We start from the raw sequence: 23,365 nt of genomic DNA on the forward strand, positions 1-23,365 counted from the left end.
TGGTGTAAATGAGCACTAACAGACACAAGACAAAATCACATTAAAATCAATGGAATTTTTATTGGATTTTTGATAGCTATGTTAGTGTCTGTTGCTAAAATCTTTTAACGGACACTACTGAAGGTCTCCAGCAATAGTGTGAACGACCACTAAGAGCAAGTTCAGACTTTAGATTATTTGCATTGTAAACTCCTCGAAAATGTATAATTTATGCTATTTTTAGTGACTTTTTGAAATATCTTTTTATCCTGACATCTTTGAAGTTTTTATTATTGTTTAAATTAAAATTGTCAAAAAAACAAGTTTTAGTGGAACAGATTATCAGCCTGTAGGAAATGAGGAGATGGTAGGGAAAAGCAGATTTAATATGTTTTTCGAAGACTGATGCACGGAAACATATTCTCTTTGACTGGTTTTATCTCTGGAATTTATAAAATACAGCATACCGTATTTAATCGGACTATAAGACGCACTTTTTCCCCCCCAAATTTCGGAGGAAAATGAGGGTGCGTCTTATAGTCTGAATGTGGGTGGAGGAGCGGATTTGCAGCATGGATACGCCCCCTCCCTCTGCTCGCAGTACTCGTCCATAGACGAGCATTATCAGGAGAGGGAGGGGGCGTATCCCTGTGTCTGAAAATGCCCGGTCTACTAATATTTTTATGTACAGTGAACGTCAAAATCAAAAGTGCTAAACCGCTGGGTTTTTCTCTCTGTTTTGCCTCTGAATTAAATAAGAGGTGATCTAAGCAATAAACATTTCCCAAAATGGTATATCTAAAAAGTACACCTGGCCCCACAAAAAAAAAACGCCCTATACATTCCCGTACAGCTGCAGGGTCACCTGTCAATGTGGCCTTGCAGCTGTTCCAAAACTACAACTCCCATATATTAAATATTTTACCATTTTTTGCCTGAAAATTTTTTTTCCCTATTTTTCTCCTCTAAAACCTGCGTCTTATAGTCCAGTGCGTCTTATAGTCCGAAAAATACGGTATATGAAAATAGAGACCTTTATGGAGTGATGTTTTAACTATTTTATTATTCCCAGGACAGGGTAGTTACAGGTTTGCTCCCCATAATATATAACCTTAATCTATTTGTTTCTGCATCAGATTCTGCAAACTCAAAATATTTTTGTAGGGTTCCTACAGTGAACACACATTTCCTGCTTATCGGTTCCATTTTTAGCTGGTTTATGTCTTATGGGGTGAGATTAAAGGCATATTCCAGGATCATATTTAAATGGTTATTCACTTGTCAACAAATCATGAGATAAGAATAACTACTCCAGTTCTTAACCCTTATGGCTGGGAATTATAGGTACAACCAAGTAGTGCTGCATACCTGAGCTAGTGTTTCCAGGTTGTTGCCTATATTTCCAGCCATCTCTGCAGTAGAGGCTAGGCTGGACATTGGTGCTTGTTCCTGGACACCTCTGTGGTCACAGTGATTGACATCTAATGGAGTCTTCTGTCAACTGTGCACAGTGCACTTAGCTGCCAAGCCCTGTGTATGTTTGATCAGTGCGCCTGTCCCTTTTTAATGTAAATCCATATACATATTGGTTTTGGGCTTCGAAAGCAAACTGCCATTGTCTGCCTGAAGCCTCTCTGCGGGGAAACCATTTTTTTTCTTTGGCCGGACACAAAGTCCTGCATGTCCGACTTTGTGTCCGGCCAAAAAAAAAAAACGTTTCTCCATGGAGATGCTGCAGGTGGACACAGGCGGTTTTCTTTTAAAACCCATTCAAATGAATGGGTTTTAAAACTGACTGCCGGGAAGCCGTTCCCTGTCCAGTTTTTCCAGAAAATAGGACGGAAACTCGGTGGAATGACACAAGGCACTCAGGGGTGCAAGTGTGAATGCTCCCTCACTGCATCTTCCAAAATGTTTGGAAGAACCTCCCTCCTAAAACTGTGTGCAAGTGTACCTAGATGAATTGATAGTGTTTGGAAGACAAAGGGTGGTCACACCAAATATTGATCTGATTTTACCTAGGTTCACCCTAGTCCAGTTCATCGAAGGTCCGGTACAACTGACAAGCAGACTACTGAAATATTGGTCACGTATGGAGCGCGGTGGACCCCATTGATTATAATGAGGTCACTTGCGTGTCTGTTATTTCTAAAGTGAAAGCGGTGAAGGAAATGTCACGCATGCAGGACTTCTTCCTCTACCAACTTCAGGCAGATACTGCGACTGCGAGTCTCTTAACGTAGATTTTACGCAGATGTGAACGTAGCCTTAGATTTCTCTTTTGTTCATTCGCTTTATTTTGTTAATTGACAGGAATAAATTATAATACTCCTATTTCTGAAAGCAATTTTTTCCACACCTGCCTAAAATGCTTATATGATACAGTAAATTATAAATAGGTTTGTGTTCTCTGTTTAGTTTGCATCTTTCTGTTTGTAGGCCATGGAATTACCATTTAAAAGAGAAAGTGGAAGATGTAAAAATCATCCTGCACATGTGGATAGCTCTGTTCTACAGCAGATCTAACAAGCAGATCACTTGCAGTTCACGGAAAGTGGTGGAGCACAGCAACCCTGCAAAATATGTTTCCATCAACACTGTCCTTGACCCCTTTGAACTAGAAATCACAGACTCTGATGGTTTCCTTTCTGCTGAAAACGACCACCTATTTCTGCCTGTGGGAAAGAAATCTGGAATACTGCGTCACGCAAAACCTCTTGAATCAAACGTATCCGGTAAATCAGGGAGAAGTGAGAGTAAGAGGCTTCCAGACTTTGTTCCAACAAAGGTTAGTCTACGTTATAGTCTTACATTGTCTTGATGTATTATACAGGTGGCTTAGAATAGATGAAATGTAATGTTAATGTACTCACAGATTTTGGCCCGGCTCAGTTATGGTGGAACCATGTACTAAAAACCTGAATGGTGAATGTTGTTTAATGCTTGGTGGGCAAACAAGAAAATAGGTCTTGCTGAAGTGATCAGTCACAGAAAACCTTATTCTTAAAGTGTGTTTAGTGTTAGGATACCGAAGCAAGATTCTACATTATCAATCTGCTGCTATCCAAACTTGCAACAATTGCAGTGATGTTATGGGCATTCATCTGTCATGAATGTCAAGAAAAGGAAGCAAATACATAGTGAATTAAATTAGTGAAGGAAGATCTCGAGCATTTTGTCAGTAAGGGTCTTTTTGCATGGGCTGATGCCTGTAATAAACAAGTGAAGAAATATCAAGTTTATGAATGCCTATGTGTATATATGATTGTACTTTTGTTTTCTCATTGTCCTATCAGCAGGAAAATCTGTATCAAACAAATGACAGTATCATGAAGGACTGCTTCTATACGTTCTAAATATGTCTTTGTTATTCTGCATTGCAGCTTCATTTTCAGGAAAATCAGGATTTTATCCTTAAAAGGGCTTTAGGGGCGTTTCTTCTTATGTCTGGGTGTCACTGTCTGTTCTTGATAATCGCCCCCTAACTGCCACCCAACTCCACCCCCATTGCTTGAGTGACATCTACCACTTTGTCACATGTCTGCTGTTAGGAACGGCTATCTGTAGCAGAGAGCAAAGCCCAGGCAGGCGGAGACAAATACCTAAAGTCCTTTTCATCTAATTAGCATACAAATAAAATGCTAATTTTCATGAAAATGATGCTGCAATGTGGATTAAGAAAGGCCTCTTTGGAAAGTGTAGAAGCAGCTCTACAAGGTAGTGCCATTAGTTTAATACAGATTTTCCTGCTGAAAGACTTCCCCTTAAATAAGTTTCTACTTGTTCACGTAATTGGGAAATAATTTTTGTAATTAAATGAGACCTCATTATTAAATGATCAAATAATCAGCTTACATTAGATTAAGTAAGACCTCTGACAACTGCACAAAAAAATTCTGCATAATGTGTCATTACAGGATTATAATATAAAATTGACAAGTGAGATCTACCAAATGTGTAAGGACAGTGAGAGTGCATTTTACAGTGATAGTCTTCAAACAAGTATGACGTGCAAAATGGCGCCAACAAGCAAAGGTGCCCAAACATCTGCCAATGTAATGAAAACAATGTTTGGTGCCAATGTTCCAACTGTGTGTTACATCGGTGACACCAACCTGTTTAACACTGAACTAACAGATAAATCAGAGAATTACATGGACATTGGTGGTTTTTCTTCTGAAAAGGTAAATGATCCATGTGTGTCTCATAAGTCAGGGCATTACAAGCCTTCGGGATGTTACGTGTACAGTACATAACACATATTCCTTCAAAGGGAGTTTGTCAGCCGTTTTGAGAGGTAGGTGAGGGGTAAAGCAGTATTGCATATACCTAGTTTGGAAGGGTTGTGGAGCATTCTGTGCATAAGAAGGGACCAAACCTTCAGTGACACTTGTGAGTGGGACTACAACTTGTTCCTCGGTCATGTAAGTAGCCTGACCATCAGCCATTAACACTGTTTTACACCTCACCTTTGTAGTGCTGTGGACAGTTTTAAGGAGTCAAAACTGGTGACAGCCTCCCTTTAATATAACATGATGAAAGCAGGAATTATCTAGTGAACCGCTCAAACAAAAAAGTAACCTGTTTGGGGCACCTGGGAATTGGCTGTATTTGTGCCTTTACAGATGTGTCTGAGTCACTATAGATAGGTGAGATAGCTATATTGTCTTCTAAAACTGAGCCCAACTTCCTTCTCATCTAGGGGATCAGGGCTTGAGTGTGGCTTACTGCTGTCTTCATTTCTGGTTGTGGTAATGAAGACAGCATAGATGATCTTTGACTTTATTACTAATGGGATTGGGTTCAAGTTTCTAAAATTCATCTGGATGGTGGAAGAGACATTAGGGGTATATAGAGGTTCCCAGAACTGCTCTATGTGCAGAAAAAAACTCATTTTGTTACAAGATTGCTTCCTTTTAAATGAGAGGGCCTTCAGAATGTGAAATCTAGGGTGTGCTTTCCTATCTGTGTAGGCCAGAATCTTTAGCACTGCCTCCTCATATATCCTTCAGTCATTGCATAGAGGCATTGGGATACAGCATAGAACCCAATAAAACAGGATGTCTGATATTCTGGTTTTCTTTTAAAAACAGTTCCACAATTGACTGGGTTTTGTTTGGTATACACATCAATACCAAACACAGGACCTGGACATATTCTGCACAGTTTCTGGAGGAAAGCAGACAAGTTTTTCTCCTGTCTGGGACAAGTCCCTTTTATATTAGTTCTTTAGTAAGTTTTTATTTTCACCGACCTATGTGAGTACAGTGGCACCGGTGCATGAGTCTAGACCTTCACAAGTATCGCCTTTTTGCATATGACTTTATTGTAATTGCTTATGTTTGGATGTTTGTTTGTTTTTGTTTTTTTTTTAATCTTAGGTAAAGCCTAAAGACATTGAACATAAATATTCAAGAAGTTTTTCCAGCATATATGAAGCAAAACTACGAGCCGGCTCACGAAGAGACTGTAAAAAAGTAACCAACAATATTGAGGAAAAGGAGGGAAATGTTAGTGTTTATGAACATGTTAGTTCTGCTGGACGTGCAAGCGAAACACAGAGTGACACTATAACAGCGAAAATTACTCCAGACAGTCATGAAACTACTTCCACTGTAGTACTTACTGAAAGGAGACGGAAGTTTTTGTGTAATGAAAGGTACACGATTTATAGTCCCGAGATGTTATCTACAGGTGACTTGGACAAGGACACTACAAATGAGAATTTGACCTCTTTAAAGTTCCCATCTGAAAACCATGACACCTCAAAGGATTTAGGGAAAGAAGATGCGTTTGCTGTTCATAGTCTTTCAGAAGTGCCTGCAAGTGTTAACAGTCCTAAAACTGTTGCCCAGACCTCTGAAAGCCTGGATCTACCAGAAGCTGCTGTTTTGCTGTCCCAAGAATTAAATGACCGCTCCGCTATTGCTGATCAAGCTGTTACCGCTGCCGATGTTGCTCTACAGAGTACAGAAGGCAGTGATATCCAGTTGGCCATAACAAATAAGTTCAGAGCTATGGTGATTGAAAGTCCATCACATCACAGCGATGTCAACACTGAATTTTGTATCAATAACAGCTCTAACATGGTGGAGGTAACTTTCTTTTTTGCACTTAAAGAGCTATAAATACTACACACTTTAGGTGGGGTGTGGCGGGGAGGTTTGGAAAGATACAACCTGAACCAATGGAGTGAATGGGAGAGTGTCTGACTACCTCAGGGCTCGTTCACATCTGCACCCAGGTGTCCGTTCTGCAGGTTTCCGTTTCCTGCATAAAACAGAACAGGATACGGAAACCTGCAGAATTCTTTCTCACCCATTTGAATGGGTGAGAAAGCTGTCCGGCAGTGAGCGTTTTGCGCTCTCCGCCGCGAAACCGGGTTTTTTAATCCGGACACAGAGTCGGACGTGCAGTACTCTGTGTCCGGATTTAAAAAATCCGGTTTCGCGGCGGAGAGCATAAAACACTGACGGCCGGACCCGGTCTGTGGTTTCCGTCTTCTGGCATGGCTATTTCCACAAAACATAACTATATTTCGATTTGTAGACAAGTAAAAGTTAAATATTTTTGCAAATAATATTAAAAATTTAGAAGGCCATTTTCTGTCTTGATTGGTTGCCAGTGGATATTGCCGTGAATACAGGAAATTTCTATGGTCTGGAACTTGCTAGAAACTCAGGCATGATTTCCTTATTGTGGCCAAATTATCAAGCAGGGGCACTACATTCTCAAGAAGATAACTTAGCCACAATAAAAAAAAAAATCATGGCTGGGTTTCACAGTGTACAAAGTTCCTGCATTCATGGTCGTATCCATTGGCAACTGATCAACATAACAGACCGTTACCGCTGAGATGATTTGAGAAAATCTTTATTTATATTTGCAAAAATGTTTAATTTTTAATTGTCTACAAATATAAATATGGTTATGTTCATGGGAAAACACTTTAATAGAACTGAACTGAAGAGCAGCAAGCAATGCGCACATTAATAACAAGCAAACAACCTTAGTTTCTGGCTCACACATCACTTTAGAGGTCACGCATGGACAGTTTCTTTAAGAAGTTTAGTATTTTAATAAATGAAAGAAATAAGTTATTTGTACAATATGTTTGTACTATGCTTTTCTAAGAGAGAGCATTTGGAATAAATAGCATAAAGAGTTATTCTGAATGAATAAAGAGAGCAATGCTTGTGGAGCCACCTCTCCATTCACAGTGGCCCATTCGGGACTGGAGGGGAGTCAGCAGACCCCTGTTTTTGGGGATGGTTGTGGGTGCAAATGTTGGGACCCACATCTGAGACATTTATCACATAACCAGTAGATATGTAATAAATGTTTAAGATGAGAATATCCCTTCAAGATCTTCACATTGTCTTGGTGCTTCCCTAAAGCTTTGATTTAGCTCACTATTATTCTTGTCTAATTGTAGACAGAGAAATGTGATAAAGATTCTTCCGGGATGGACCATGTTGCTGCAGACAAGCTCCCAGCTGCTGAAAGTCTTCATACAAATGTCCACTCTAAGCCAGTACAGAGTGAGGACATCAAACAGGTTGGTGGACAAGCCGACAACATTGCAAGTCCTTTAGAGCCCCAGAAAAAACAGATTGTAGGACAAGAGGTTTGGAACAATATGGAATCAAGGATTAGGGTGGATTATAATAGCAATTGTACTATAGAAGGTGAAACGGACAGTACTGGATGTGAAAATACGGAAGGAAAAGTTTTAGAATCCATTCCAGATGATTCAGGAGATCTGGCGGAAGCAACGAATAAACATGTTGATGAAAATGAGGTAGGTAACAGTGTGTAGTTTGGAGAATGTTTTACACCATTCTGAAGTGGAATCTGAACATTTCTTGTGTATTTTCATACCGTCTAAATGAAGTACATGTGCCCACTGTCAGTTTGATCAACAGACCTTCCTGGTGTTAAACTTTTGTTCCCTCTAAAAAGAGTTGACATGGCAATACATTAATGACTCTTGAGAGAAATGTTTCATTAGAAGACCCCCGCCCCTTATTTTTCCTGGTAAACATGTAGCATCACTGAAATTTCTTGCTAAATGCAGGACAGGATGACTAAAAGTTCACACCAAGGAAAGAACCATTTTATTGTTTGGTTGTCTCTTCTCAGACCAGTAACATAGCGTCCATTAGTCACATGGCCATACTACAATTCAGATCCATTGCAGTACCACGCACAGCCACTGTACAATGTACAGTATACGGTACTGTGTGTGATACGTGATGTAAAGGTCAAAGCAATAAATGTTATAGTTGTGGAAAACCCCTTTAATGGTGGTGTCCAGTTTTTTTGTATTGATGAACAGGAGGTCAAACTCACAATGCAGGTCTATTAGAGCATCAATTTGACTCCCATAAATCTGCATTGATAGTTTCACATCTTGTTCATAGAGGAAATACTGTGTGCATCAGAGTCCCGGGGAAACGGGACAAAAAAAAATTACTGGAGTGTGTCATTAAAATGAAGAAACTGCGCTAAAAACCACATGAAAGCTCCGTGCACTTTGTTCTGATGCAGTTTGGACTGCACCATGTGAGCCTTGAAATATGCTTCATGTTGAAATATACTTCAACATCATCTGTTGCCTTTGAATGAGTCTGTCCAACTAAAGATATATGGTACTGGATATGTAAGTGTTTTGGTTTTGCTTTAGGCACATTTTATCTGGTTTTTCCTTGTGAATGATATCTTTATTCTTTGGTCATTACAGATCACTGATACCACCCTGAGCAGACCTGACTTAAGTAACACATCTGATAAGGGGTCCATTGTGGAATCTATTGCCGAAAGCTCTAGCACAGCTCTTATAAAAGCTTGTGAGCAGGAGAGTAACAATATATCTTTGCATGAATCATCTGAGAAGAGTGAAGGAAAAGAAGAGCATATTATTGGAGAAGATGAAATCAGTCCTTCAGTAGAACATGTCATTCCTGGGATCTGTACAGAAAAGATTCATATTGTACAGGAAACAGATGTAGATGAACCCGATCATATCTCAGAAGCAAGCATGGTATGCCCTATAGGAAAATTGCATCTTCTGTTTGAATCCAGATGTTTGTTCTTACTGTAAGGGGGTTGCCATGGGAGCCTCTGTCCATACCCCATAGTATGTCCCAAAGAAGTTGTTCTCAACCTGTGGTACATGTATCTCCTGAGGGCATGCTGCAGCTCAGAACCACTGGTCTATATTACATGCTGCAATGCATGCATGTACTCCATGCCCAGGATGGAAGCCCATGCATGGCTGCGGTAGTTATCCTTACTTAATTCCTTCTTAACTGCCATCTTTAAAGATGGTGGGCACTCTAATGGTACCGGGTCTCCACTGTAATGTAAAGCGGAGACCTGAAGCAAATACCAGCAATCAAATCAAATAAAACAAAAAGTCCCCCGGGCCAGCATAGCCGAGCCACAATAGTAATGTAGTGAATCTCCCATAGACTACAGTTGTATTGCATTCTATGGGACTTGCAATCAGATGATTGTGGGTTCAAGCCCATTAGGTGGCCTAATAAAATAGTAATTAAAAAAAAAAAAAAGTTCATATTTGTCACCCAAACAATAAGCCCTCATATGGCTCTGTGAACGGAAAAATAAAAACGTTATGGGATTTGGAAGGTGGGGAGTCAAAAAGATAAATCGAAAAAATGCCACATGCGGGAAGGGGTTAAAAAGCATAATGAGTGCTTCCATGAGTACTAATTTAGGTGCTCATTGTAGTTACATGGGCCCTTAAGTGAGTGGTTAGCTACAGTCATAACTGACCACTGCTCCATGTTTCCTCCACGCTCATGGCCAACTGCATTGAGCACTGCAGTGCAGCATGTTTTATAGGCTTCACTGGCTGTGGGGCATTATGTTCCATGTGGGGGTAGCTGCGGGCTGTGTATGTGCTGGCTATCAAATTACACGTGGTCATTTTACTACATGTGGGGGCACTTAAGGGGCCATTACATAACTCTCATAAGTCATTTATAAGCGTTATTTTGGGGCTACCTTGTTGGAACTTTTTAGCACTAAGAGGAACATTGAAACCATTAAGAAACACAAACCTAGAGAAAGACACTGGAAACGGTGACGACTTTTCTGCCAGATGCATTGGCCATGAATTTAATTGTTTTAATGCTTGGGAAATGTGGTAGAGTAAGACCTTATTCATACTAACAATCACCACAAAAAAATCAGTCAGGAACAGTAAAATTGACAAATTATAAAAATATAATATTTTACTAGTGCCAATAATCTATAGAAATTCATACAAAAACATGTAACAGTTAAAAAGGCAAAGGGCAAAATGGACCGCTGCACAGAAAACAACTCAGGAGTCGCACTAGGAGAAACAAATATACAGGGGGTGGACAAAAAAATGGAAACACCTTGAAAAATCATCAAAATATCTTTTAATATGGTGTTGGTCCACCTTTTTGGCAAATACAGCCTCAATTCTCAGAGGTATTGATTCATACAAATTGTGAATTGTTTCCAAAGGAATTTTAGCCCATTCTTTAGTTAAAGCATTCTCCAGTTCTTTTAGAGACAATGGTGGTGGAAATCGACTTCTTACTTGAATCTCTAAAATCGACCTTAAATGTGGTGGCCAGTTGACATGCTGAACTTTATTAGAATTTTCCCCGTGCCATTCTTTAACAATTCTTGCTCTATGGAGTGGTGCATTCTTATATTGAAAGATGGCATCCCCCTCTGGAAACAGTTCTTGAACCATAGGATGAATTTGGTCGGCCAAAAGTCCTAAAGAGTGATGACTGTTAATTCTTCTATGAAGGGAAATCATTGGCCCAGTGGATTTCCAAGAAATAGCCCCCCCAGATCATCACTGAACCCCTGCCATGTTTGACAGTTGGGAGATGGCAGTCTGGATGACATTATTCTTTTGGCTGTCTCCAAACATAAAGACGGCCATAAGTCAGAAAAAGGGTAAACGAATTCATCAGAGAAAATCACATTTTGCCGCTGCTCGAGGGACCATTTCTGGTGGTTTCTACACCACTCTAAACGCTTTGAAACATTTGTCTTTGAGAGCAGAGGTTTTCTATTTGCAGCTCTTCCATGGAATCCAGATTTGTGACGCTCCCTTCGAACAGTTTTTGTGGAAACTGAGTTCTGTACGTGTCTGTTGAGCTCTGCAGTGATTTTAGGAGCTGTAGTCTTGCGATCCGCTCTAGCAATTCACTTTAGAGTTCGACGGTCTCTCTTAGACAACTTTGAATTTCGACCAGACCTGTGCTTGGCCGAGAATGTTTTCCCTTCTCTTTCAAAAGCAGTCATTACTTTGGAGACATTAACTCTTGAAACGCCACGCATTCAGGCACTTTTTACACTAGCGCCTGCCATTCGTGCACCAACAATTTGGCCTCTTTGAAAGTCTGAGAGGTCTGCCATTTCTAGAAGGTTATAACCAATTTCCTTAAATTTTGATTAAAAAAAAAAGGTAGTTTCAAAAAAACATATCAAATAACAGAATTAGAAAACAAAAAAATGAAAATATAGCAAGATTTGATTGATTTGAACATGTGAACAAAAAGTGATGCCAAAAAGTCAAGTGTTTCCATTTTTTTGTCTACCCCCTGTATATCCAACATATATGTATATCAGTGATAGCAACCTAAATATCTCCAGACCACCCTCTTAGTGGTATATACAAATTCCAAATCCTGATAGAGATATATATATATATATATATATATATATATATATATATGGCTAACACTAAATATTGCCCACTCTCTTTGATTTAATCATACTCCATTTTCTGGCTAATAGGTTAAATGCCATGATGTAATTTGAAAGGCACTCTAAGTTTGTACCCCAGTGCTAGTATCCAACCTCGACTTATTTCACTACTCCAGGGCTTTCTCAAAAATGGCTGTGTGATGGCAGTTTTTGGAACATTGATTTCTGTTCATGTATTTGTGTCTGTCTGGGGTTTTTTAAGGTCTGTTTTTAGTGTAATGTCAAAAATCGTGCATATTTCTGGCAGTTTTTCACGCATCCCTCATAGATTCTATAACGGATGTGTGAAAAAAGATGCAAAACAGTCAAGAAAAATGTAGACCACACGCACGGTCAGCCTTCTAGCGGTATATAATACCGCTGATAGTAGAAGATATTAATGCTCACTATCCTTCTCCATTGTAAAAGGCAACAAGCAATTTTTTAGTTTCATGTTTTCTTCCTTATTACAGAGTTGCTTTGTTTGCATTCAAAAAACCAAGGTCGATAAAGCCTTTAACAGCCACTTTCATCACACACAATCACTTTTTGTTTTCTTTTTTTAAAGGTGGATGAAGTTGAGAAGGATGTGCCAGAAATGCCATTCTTCAGGCTGCATGTTGCCTCGTCTTGTTCTAGTGAAGATGATGATGATGCCAATGCTGACCTTCTTAATGCAGCAGCCACAGATGAGGGAACAAAGGAGTCAGGACCATCAAACTATGATGTGAACCTTAGCTCTGGAAACGTAGAGGGAAGTTGTCTTGTAGCAACTGAAAAAGAGGTGCCTTCTACAGAAAATAAAGCAGCTACAGATCATGCAGAGGACTTTCACAATGGTGTGGTCTGTTTAGTAGATGAACCAGCAGAAGCTGGTGCAGACTCTGGTGAATTGGATCAGGTTGCTATCACTTCTGTATCTGAAGGCCTGGATAGAGAAGCCATGGCTGGAAGATATACAATGGAGGTTGCTACCCAAAGTGAAAAGCATGAAGGACATGTCCATAAGGATGAGGTACCAGAAAGCCAAAATCAACTGCCTATATCTCAGACACCATTCGAAGAAGAAAAGACAAATAGCAACACCAGCTCAGTAAAGACTGTAAATGAGGAAGATGACTCCTCTGGCTTAGCTGTCAAAGAAATGCAGACTGACATGTCTGAGTTTCAGCTTTTGTTGCTAAAGCACCAAACAAATAATGTTGAAAGTTCAGCATTAACTAATAATACGCTGGATGGAAAATCTGATGTTAGTGACCCCAATGAAAAAAGTCTGCAGTTAAATATAACAAGTTCTTTCAGTGATCAGTCAATTGTCGAAATGGGTTCAGAACAAAACCCTGTAGAAAAACAACAACCAGATGTCCCTGAGGATGATGTTTATGTGTGCTCAGATGTCATACCAACCAAAATAAGTGCCAAAGACCCACCGCCCAGCAGCAGGAGTTCAAGCAGCAATAAAAAGGAAATCCTGTCAAAGTTAAAGCGTATATTCTCAGGGTCCATGACTGGTCAACAAGTTACTTCCACTTCTGAAAATGTGATGTCTCCAGGCTTAAATATCACAAGTGGTAGCGTCTTACAAGAAACAGGTGAAGTTTTTGATGTGGAAAAAAATGCACTTCCACATGATGAAAATAACGCCTCAGAGAATTGTATTGTTGTAACTGAAGAGCCTGCAATACACGATTCATCACCTGAAGAATCATCCATTACTATTGTAAACCAGGTTGAGAATGACGAAGGAGAGATGATGCCTCCTCAAGATAACTGCTTAATATCACCATCTCTTGAAGATGTATCTGACAGCATTGAGCAGGATCCATCTCCAGAGCTTCCTGATATTTGTTTCATAGTGAATACAGGGAGCATAAGTAAAGAGCAGTATGATCGCTGGTCAGAGACTTCTGATGAAGACATTGAATATATAAGCTCATATAAAGAACCTGAGCCACATCAAGAACATTTCCCGAAAGAAATTTCTGAGTCTCATGGTAAATTCCTAGATAAAGCTAAATGTTCTCAGGAACAGACTACCTCAGATGAGGCAAAAAAGAGCTATAAAAGGCAATCCAATAATGGTGTATCTGAAACGAATGAACACTTCTCAAGGCAGCTTCCAGATCTTGAGTACAACAACAACACTACAAAGGAGCCGAATGTTAGTGCAACTAGAAACATTAAAGGCCCTGCTAGGGCTACGCGAACAGTCAACAAGGAGAGTTCCTCCAACTCTGATTTGGACCACCTCTTCTCTAATAGAAGAATGGTGTCAGATGACCTTACTCAGAACACTCTTGATATGGAAAATGTACGTTTCATGTGTAGGCTAAAGGAGATTTTACGAAAGTCATCCACAGATAAGCACATTTATGGACCTCCTTTTCAGACAATGTTTGAGTCTAAGAAGATTCCCAGCTGTTCACGTACTGCGACAAAGAATATAAGCCCGCTTCTTATCACTATGCACTGCCCATATCGCAGGACAGACTTTAGAAGGCATGACAGTTTGCATCCAGGCATTTATAATAGTTCACCCTACTATGAAGATGAATTATTGGACAGGCCTGTTGCACATTCCAGGACTATAAGAAAGTTTAGATCTTCTAGATATTCTCCTTTTCACTTCAATCGGTTACGATATGAAAATACTTTGGACAAATCAAATAATGACATTTCAGTTATTCTGAATGAGTGTGTCCAGTCCAATCACTTAAAGCTGAATAGTGTTGGCTTGGGTAGCTCTGCAATAGATAGAACTTCAGCCAGCCAACAGGCAGAGGAGAGTGGCCGGCAGGCAAGAAGGGCATGTGTACCAACCTCTTCCAAATCACAGTCTGTTAAGAACATGATATCAGATCTATGTGTGAAACTACACTCAAAGCTACAGAACGTTGCAAAAGTGTCTGAGCATAAGATTTATTTTTACATATATGAGAGTGAAGATGACAATTTCATTTCAACAACTAAGGTAATTATTATGCAATGTGAACAGTCTGATATGCTGTGATTTAGTACATCTCTTGCCATGTATGTTGCCTACTAATTTGTATTCAACCCCTATGCCACCAAAACAACTTAAGCACCATAGTATCAGATGCCCCTTCAGAGGTCTTCTCGAGACCATGTCTCAAATACTTTAGCAGCACAACACTTAAGTCCAGTAAGTTGCATGGTAGAGTTTCCATGTTTAGGGTTTTTTTTTTTTTTTTCTTCAAGCACATCCATAGATGCTAAATTTTGAGGCCAAGTCAGCACTAAACATTTCATTATATTCCTCAAACCATTCCTGAACAATTCTTCCATTGTAACAAGGGGCTTCTTCCTTTAAGGAATATCATTGACATTAAGGTTTATACTTAGGCTTCAGCAATGTTTAGGGAGGTGGTATGTATTAAAGAAACATCCATATGAATGTCAGAACCCAGAGCTTACCAGCAGACCATTGCCCAAAGCAACACACTGCCTCCACCAGCTTGTCAGGTAAGCAGTATACACACATGTAGCTGTCTGATGAAATATGATTAATCAGATCAGGCCACCTCCTTTCATATCTCTCTGGTCATGTTCACACTAGGCACATTGCAGTTGCCTGGGGTCATCCTGGGCACTCTGATTTGTCTACTATATGTAGCAGGCTGTCATGCACACCATTTTGGCATAGCCAACAATAGCTTTATTAGCAATCTGCTATATTAGCCCTTTTTGATGGGATCGGATTAGCCCTTGAACCCCATGTGAGCCTTCAACACCCATTGCATTCAACAAACACGTAACAAAATGTCCTACACTTAAAGAATATGGCACACAAAAAAGTTATAAAAAGTTAAAAAGTACAGAAAGTGAAACAAAACTAGCTAAAGAATATATGTGGTAAGTATTCTCTGAAGCAGAGTGTCAGACCCTGCCTCTTTTTAACGGCTAAATCCTTTCTGTTTCCCACATAGATAAGGGTATGCACAATTCACCATAGCACTGGACTGTTCCTTACATGACAATACCGCAAAACTGAGCTACACATGACGTGATAGATGATTTAATAACCTCTCAGCATCTTATACCATCAGTAGATCTGCCCAGAGTCAAATGCCACATACCAATGTTCTTCACGTGGTATTTCTAAACCATGTTCATTATGCTGCAGAGCTCAGATCACAAAGCTTCTATTTTACAGAACAGCCCACAAAATCTTTCATTATAATTTTACGCCTGTCAAAATTACTCCGATTTTGTGTGTGCCCATTTTTCTTGCTTCAAAGACAGTTTGCTCTCTTTTTTGCCCCTTTTTTAGCTGTTTGCACATTCTTCTGAGGTGTATTTCTACGCGCTTACACTGAAGAGCGAAAGGGTAACAATGTTTTGAACTTTTCACTTTCAGACTCCAGCTCCACTACAGCTTTGAATGTGAGACTACCATCATTTTATAGGCAATCATCTTGGCTATCTCATACATAAATTTGACTTGCAGCTATTTAGCATATGATTAGTTATGCAGATTCTTGTCATGTGACTGTATTATTACTATTTTGCTCCTAAAAAATTTAAATTATTTTGTAAACCCACTTTTGGCTTTCAACACTGCTTGAATCCTTCTGGGCATGCTCTTGATCAGATTCAAGCATGTCTTGACCGAAATTTGATCCTAGTTCTTTTCTACACATTCCCAATGTCTGTGCATTCTGGTGGACTCACTTGGGTACAAATACAGCTTTTTCTTCAACTCTACCCAAAAGTGTTCGATTGGGTTGAGGTATGGGGACTAATCCAGCACCTCTACCTCATCGTCATTGAACCATTTCTTTGCTAATATTCATGTTTGTTTCGAGTCGTCGTCCTGCTGGAACACTATGTCGTCCAACTCTTACCCAGAGTACTCCAATGTACAGAATAACTTGTCTTGTAGGATACTCACATATAGGTCGGCATTGAGACCACCATCGATCCTGCTGAAGTATCCGACGCCTTTGGCTGTGAGACAACCGCATATCATCAGGGTTCGTACACCAAGCTTGACAGTTCCTTCAGTTTTTTAACCCATTTGTCCCCTTTTTCCTTGTTTCCTCAAGACCCATTTGTACCCATAATAGCCCAGTCTATTGATTTTCATCTCTTTTCTCCAAATCACCCGTTTCCAATCTCCTACTGTCCACTTTTCGTACTTTTTGCAAACTCGAGCTGACTCTTATGATATTAAAGTCGAGGCTTCTTCACCTTTTTTGTGCCACCATTCCAGATTTGTATAACATGTGTTGCACGGTGCTTGCATTGACGTCTGTGATGTCACTGTTGTGAAGCATATGAGCCACTTCCACTACCGTGTTTGTCACACCAGAACTGATAGACCTTGTGAGGAGCCGACTTGTTGACTCTGAAATTTTGCCTGGACGTCTTGACTTTTGAATGTGTGGACAGACTTAATTTTGTAATCTTCCAACTTTCTTGGCACTCACATGATGCAGTTTGTTAATTGCCTTGGCCGAGAGACCACTGTCGATGAGCTGGATGATGCTGTTTCTATCTTCTTTGGAAATCTTCTTTGTGGCTAATCCTTGATTTGAAACAATGACCTTTCTCTTGAATCAACCTAATAATACATTAGGGATTGTAATGAGTTTCCAACACCAAGAACAAAACCGTAAAAATGCAGTTACATGACAATAATCTGCATAACTAATCATATGCTAAATAGTTGCAAGTCAGGGCCACACAGTGGCTCAGTGGTTAGCACTGCAGCCTTGCAGCACTGGAGTTCAAATCCCACCAAGGGCAAAAAACCATCTGCAAGTTTGTATGTTTTCCCCGTGTTTGCATGTGTTTCCATCCCATATTCCAAAGACATACTGATAGGGAAAAAATGTACATTGTGAGCTCTATGTGGGCTCATGATCTACATTAAAAAAAAAAAATAGTTGCAAGTAAAATTTATGTACGAATTAGTCAAGATGTCTATAAAATAATGGTAGTCTCACATTGGAAGCTATAGTGAGATATGCAGAATGAAAGTCAAAAGTTCTAAACATTGTTACCCTTTTGCTTGTCAATGTAGATTGCTAAAAGGATACAAAATTTGTAATCCTCGCACAATTTCACCTCAATGAAATTGTGATTCCACTGATTTTACTTTTTGGGATTTTAGTTATTAAAGAACTCTGCCCGTGTAGTTGCCTGCAGTTGTCAATTTTTTTTGCATTCATTAGCCCCTTTCCAACATCCACTATAATAGTAGGTAAGGTGTTGGATCTTGAAACATGGCACCTGCTCAGGAACTGAGCTGCCACTATAGCCGTTAGAGCTCCATTGTTTTACAGAGTGCAGAATCAGCCCACAATCTGAGTCCTTTCTGATCACTGGCATTAATCCTTCAGATGTTTTGGTCAAATATGGCAGATGGGTGCCATGTTGTAGAGGATTGCTGTCCCCCAAAAGAATGTCTGGGGGATAGCAATCTGTTTCTATATCAGCCAGGAGGCTCCCAGGTCTCTTGACTGTACTTCTATGTCAGCTTGCAATAGAAGTGAATGGATTTTACAATATACTGCAGTAGTGTTAGTTATATTACAGTATATCGTACTGGTGATCAGAACATCTAGAGTTCAAGTCATCTATGGGGGGTAAAATATATATATATTTTTTTTTTTTCAAAAAAAGTGCCAGTCCAAAAATGCCTACAAAATATGTAAATAATTTCCCATAAAGGGAACGCTTCTCCAATAAATTGAATAGAAAGCAATCCAAAACATCAATTCCTAATATGATATTAATAAAAATGTAATACAACTTGCCCCACAAAAAATTGCCTCACACAGTTCCAGGGGTGAAAGCAAAAAGAAAAAAAATACAGATGTCAGAATATAACGACTGATTATTTTTTGCAAAGTTTTTGATTTTTGTAAAGGTATTAAAAATTTTTAAAAACCCCATAAATTACCATTGGTATCGTGAGCGTACCAACCTGCAGAATGTAAGTAACTTGTAATTTGGTCCTCAAAATGAACAAAGAAAACCAAAATAAAATAATTCAGTTTTGAGGTGGTTTTTTTTTTGGAATTTTCACCCTACTGATTATTAAAAGGTGAGTAAAAAAACTACCCTTGCAAAAGCTAAAAATGCCTCTGATGGGAAGGACAAAAGCGTGGTGACTAATGGGTTTACAACAAGTTGGCATGGTTGTGTTTTTACACATAAAACTGATGGGCATTAACAATAGATTTAAAAGCCACCCCAAACTGGGGTTAAAGCGGTGCTGCATGCACAGAGAATATAGTTTGGGGGAAAGATGTACTGTACCAATATCTCTGACAAGGGCTAATAATGACATATACTGTAAGACGTAATGCTTTATGTTCGCAGAGCTTACTGGTTAGAGAAGGCCATATTCCCACGGATCCTCTGGACTTTTTGAACAGTGACCATTCTGAATCTGATCAGCTTTTAGTTGTTATAAAAAACGAGGATGTATTTACTTGTGTAAACAAGGTAAGTAAATGTTTAGTCAAACAATGTATTCAATTTCTATCAGCCGTATTTCCCAAAGAAGCCAGATGACCCCCTCACACATTTAGGGCTAGTTCACACGTGAACTGCCCGTGCGGGTTTTGACACCAAGAGAGACGCGGCTCTCTCTGGTCAAAACCCGCCTGCTGCGACCATCGCGGTCGCAGCTTTCCCCTCCGCTGTCGGCTCAAATGAATGAGCCGACATAGGAGGGTGCTGCCGGGGGTGGAAGCCGCGCGGCTTCCGCATGAAGAAAGGACATGTCGCTTCTTTTCTCCGCTAGCAGCAGCCCGCCGCTAGCGGAGAAAAGAAGCCTGGCGCTGTGCATAGACCACCATTGTAAGGGGAGGTTTTTGACGCGAAATCCGCTGTCAAAAACCTCCCCTTTGCTCACGTGTGAACGAGCCCTTATACTTACCTGGGGCCTCTGATTTTACATGTTTGGGCCTCTTAACCTGATAGTTGATAATTTAAATGACAAGTATCAGAACATGGATTTACTATGATGATGGTTTTGTACAGGATGGAAATGAAAATTAGCCTAACTATAGGAGATCTGTACATTAAGGACACTGGCGACTTCTATTAATGTATCAACATGACTACACAATTTAAAATTGTCCCTCCCACAACTTCCTGTATGCAGCCATCTTGGCATCTCTGCTGCTAGAGACAGAATCCACATAACCAGCAGCAGATGTCACTTTAACCGGAAGCAAGAACCTTAGTGGCTAAAAAAAAATTGGGTGTTTTTGCAGAGCTAAGGTGGCATTTAAAAAATAAAGTGAAATACATTATTGCTACTTTGCACATTTGCTATCAGGTAAACATAAGTTGTCGTAAGTGCTGTCACATGGCCTGTTCACAGCCCAGTCCCATTCAAGTGTCCCATACTAAGCACAGCTTCCATATCATGTATGGCTCTGTTCTTGGTTTCCTGAGAAAAGACCAGGGCGCTCACTCAAACACTGCAATGTCTTCTATCAGCTGATTCTTAGTATAGTACATCAATTTAAGATTAGTGAGGTTCCATCAATCTTCACAAAAGCGCTTTTTCTTCAAATCCGCCCCATTCTGAATTTTTTTTTCCAGCTTCCCAGTACATTGTAGAGAATAATAAATAGTAGCATCATGAAGAAAAATTTGTCCCGCAAACATTAAGCTCTAATATGGCTCTGAGAATGGGGAAAAATAAAAGAGTTATGGGATTTGGAGGGGGAGGGGAGTCAGAAACGAAAATCGAAAAATTCCTCCGTCGGGAAGGGGTTAAATACTAATTTCGTTAGGAAAATCCTGTTTTGTCTTCTGCATCTCATGTTTTAGAACAGTGTCAGGTTGCAGTTGTTTGTCTGGCAGTTTTGGCAATCTGATATTTGCTGAAATATTTGTTCTCTGCTATAAAGGTTTAAGTTTTAATGTTGGGTGAGGCATGTGAAAGTAAAAGGTGGAAACGGCCTCTCAATCCTTTAAAGCGATCGTTCCGTTTCTAAGCATTTCTTGCTATATTAGGGAATTGCTTGATATGTTGTTGTTAATTGGTGAGTGGGGGGGGGGGGCGCAGTTGTAAAGAAATATTGATGACCTATTAGAATAGGTCATGAAAATCAGATCAGCAGAGGTTCTTCACATGGTCTTCCTACAGAGCAGGTGTTGCTCTGGTGGGCTCTGCTTCACAGGCCATGTCTTGTCTTGATCATTGCTCACATGGCCTGTTGCGATACCAAGTACAACTACTATAGTAGTGCTTGGTAAATGTTGAATAGGCCGGAGTATTTCAGACAAGTACTGCAACTCTTGTCTCTTCAAAAACTGTTTGATGGGGATGCTGCATGTAAAAATCATGTATTTTTTTGTTTCTGTACTACTGTGTGTAGTCATATTCTTTATTTCCGTCTGCAGATTCCATATTTGTTACAGCTAAAGCTCCTGCCCAATGTCTCCTTTTCTGGTGTGGACACTCCTGAGGATATAATGGAGTCTACCTACGAGGAGCTCTTTCAAGCTGGTGGTTTTGTGGCTTCAGATAAAAGTTTATTAGAAAACATAACATTAGGTTAGTGTTTTATTTAAGAGGTTTTAGTTGATATGTTAGGATTCTTGCTCCCTGAGGATGGAATTGTTCGCATTAACCAAAACTTTTCTTTGAACATCTTTTAGGAAAGCTAAAGGAAGTTCTTGCCACTTTAGAGAAAATGAACAGAAGCTCCCCTTGGAAGTGGCTAGTTCATTACAGAGAGAATCGGAAACTTAAAGAAGACAAAAGGTTTTATGGCTATTAGTGTTTCTATTCCACTGTGTAAAATATCACATGTACATCCACTTTAGACTGAAAACTATATTCCTGTTATTTGTCTATCCAGTCATTGGTATTCTTTAGCTGATTTCTTTTCACAGCTTTCTCTGTGTCACAGAACTAGCATCACAAAGTTAGGGTCAATTAGCAGCGTAGTCTTAACTTGGCCATAGTGGAAAATATTAGAGGCGTTTTCCACAATCTCTACTCATTAGAAGGGCTCCTAAATACGAGCAGATTACAAGATTAATCCCCATGATGGAGGAGCCCCAGCGATCAACTGTAATCTGAGAGAAAACTTGGTAGTGAGTGTTTAATTTTTTTTTAACATCTAATTTTTCTGCAACTTCACCATTAGGAACCTTTACCAGAGGACCTTTCATGATTTGGGGCACAGGCAGTTCTATATACGGCTTTCACGATCTATGCCCCGTGTGAAGAGTTATCGGTGCCGGTACCGTAGCTCTTTACAGTCAGAAGGGCGTTTCTGACACTCTGTCAGGACCGTCCTTCTGTACAAGCAGCGCCTATAGCGCTGTGCTCTGAGACCGGGGAGGAACACCCCTTCCCCCCCTGATAATACTCGTCTATAGACGAGCACTGTGAGCAGAGGGAGGGGGCGTTTCTCCCCACTCACACTGTACAGCGCTATTGGCGCTGCTTGTACAGAAGGATGGTCCTGACAGAGCGTCAGAAACGCCCTTCTGACTGTAAAGAGCTACGGTACTGGCACCGATAGCTCTTTACCCAGGGCACAGATCGGGAAAGCCGACTGCACTGAATTCAGCGCACTGTTGGCTTTCCAGCAGTATATAGAACTGCCTGTGCCCCAGACCATGAAAGGTCCTCTTTAAAGAGATCATGTCACCAGGTCTGAAAAGCCCAGCGACATATCTCATCTGATAAAAGCTGCCATCCTGAGCATTTTTTTTTTTGTTCATCCAAAGCTATGTCTTTTGTCTTAATGCAAATAAGGTTCTACTAGCCAAGTAGGTGGGAACACTGTAAGACATGCAGCACACACCACCATATGACTAGGTCCACAGAGTTTATTGAGATTAGTGTGTTGGGCAGATCCTCCCCATATATATTTGTAAGCCTGAAACAACCAGTCGGGTTCCTATATGCTTCTTTATTGTGCTTTTGTCTGATGTTTGCTTCCCTTTTCTTAGGGCTGAGGCTCTGTCTCGAACAAAGCTGTCTCTACTTAAGACTTACCAACAGTCAAATGTTGTTGAAATCCTGCCTTACCACCAGTGTGACCTCAGATCTAAGGAACCATTAGATGATCTTTCATGTCTCCTGAACCTCCAGTACCAACATATTCATTCTAGACTCGCTGTCTATTTGACAGGTATTATTACACAGCGCTAGCGCTGGACCCCAACCCCCACACTGTATCAGCCTTGTTTCTGCACACTGTGTAAAGATCATTTCATAACTGAAAAGATGTCTCCACTTAACCACTTCAGTACCGGGCCAATTTGTGGTCCAGGACCAGACACATTTTAGGTTTATTTTGTATGTGTGGTTTTGAGGTCTGTAACATTTTTCTCGTATGTCTCAGTCAACTAATTTTTGCGTCTTTTTTCGGGGACACATACGGCTTTATTTTTGTGTTATTTTTATTTTCAAATGTGTTTTTAAATTTTTTTATATCCAGGAAAATATAAACAAAATAGGAGGGAAATAGTGTCTGGTTTTCACTTTATTATTATTTTTTTATTTAATAACACAAAGTGTCACTGAAAAACTTTATAATATAGTTTATCCTCTCCGTTATGGTAATTTTTATTTTGTATGGTGTCGTCGGGGGTGGGGCTATAACCTTTAATA

At 39.9% G+C, this 23,365-nt stretch overlaps 1 protein-coding gene across 2 annotated transcripts in view; it reads left to right on the forward strand.

The window, feature by feature from the left end:
* The window catches only part of TASOR2 (transcription activation suppressor family member 2), a 53,124-nt gene that overhangs the window by 21,831 nt on the left and 7,928 nt on the right, over positions 1-23,365 (forward strand). The window contains exons 11-20 of one of the 2 annotated variants that reach the window (XM_075273933.1): positions 2,419-2,767; positions 3,897-4,163; positions 5,361-6,074; positions 7,415-7,780; positions 8,723-9,022; positions 12,311-14,713; positions 19,093-19,218; positions 21,136-21,289; positions 21,394-21,499; positions 22,702-22,883. In XM_075273933.1, coding sequence (XP_075130034.1) covers positions 2,419-2,767; positions 3,897-4,163; positions 5,361-6,074; positions 7,415-7,780; positions 8,723-9,022; positions 12,311-14,713; positions 19,093-19,218; positions 21,136-21,289; positions 21,394-21,499; positions 22,702-22,883 — 4,967 coding nt within the window. The remainder of the gene's footprint in view (positions 1-2,418; positions 2,768-3,896; positions 4,164-5,360; positions 6,075-7,414; positions 7,781-8,722; positions 9,023-12,310; positions 14,714-19,092; positions 19,219-21,135; positions 21,290-21,393; positions 21,500-22,701; positions 22,884-23,365) is intronic. The other variant, XM_075273934.1, reaches the window with a different exon arrangement.

This window comes from Leptodactylus fuscus, chromosome 5 (genome assembly GCF_031893055.1).
Source record: "Leptodactylus fuscus isolate aLepFus1 chromosome 5, aLepFus1.hap2, whole genome shotgun sequence".
Taxonomy (NCBI): Eukaryota; Metazoa; Chordata; class Amphibia; order Anura; family Leptodactylidae; genus Leptodactylus; species Leptodactylus fuscus.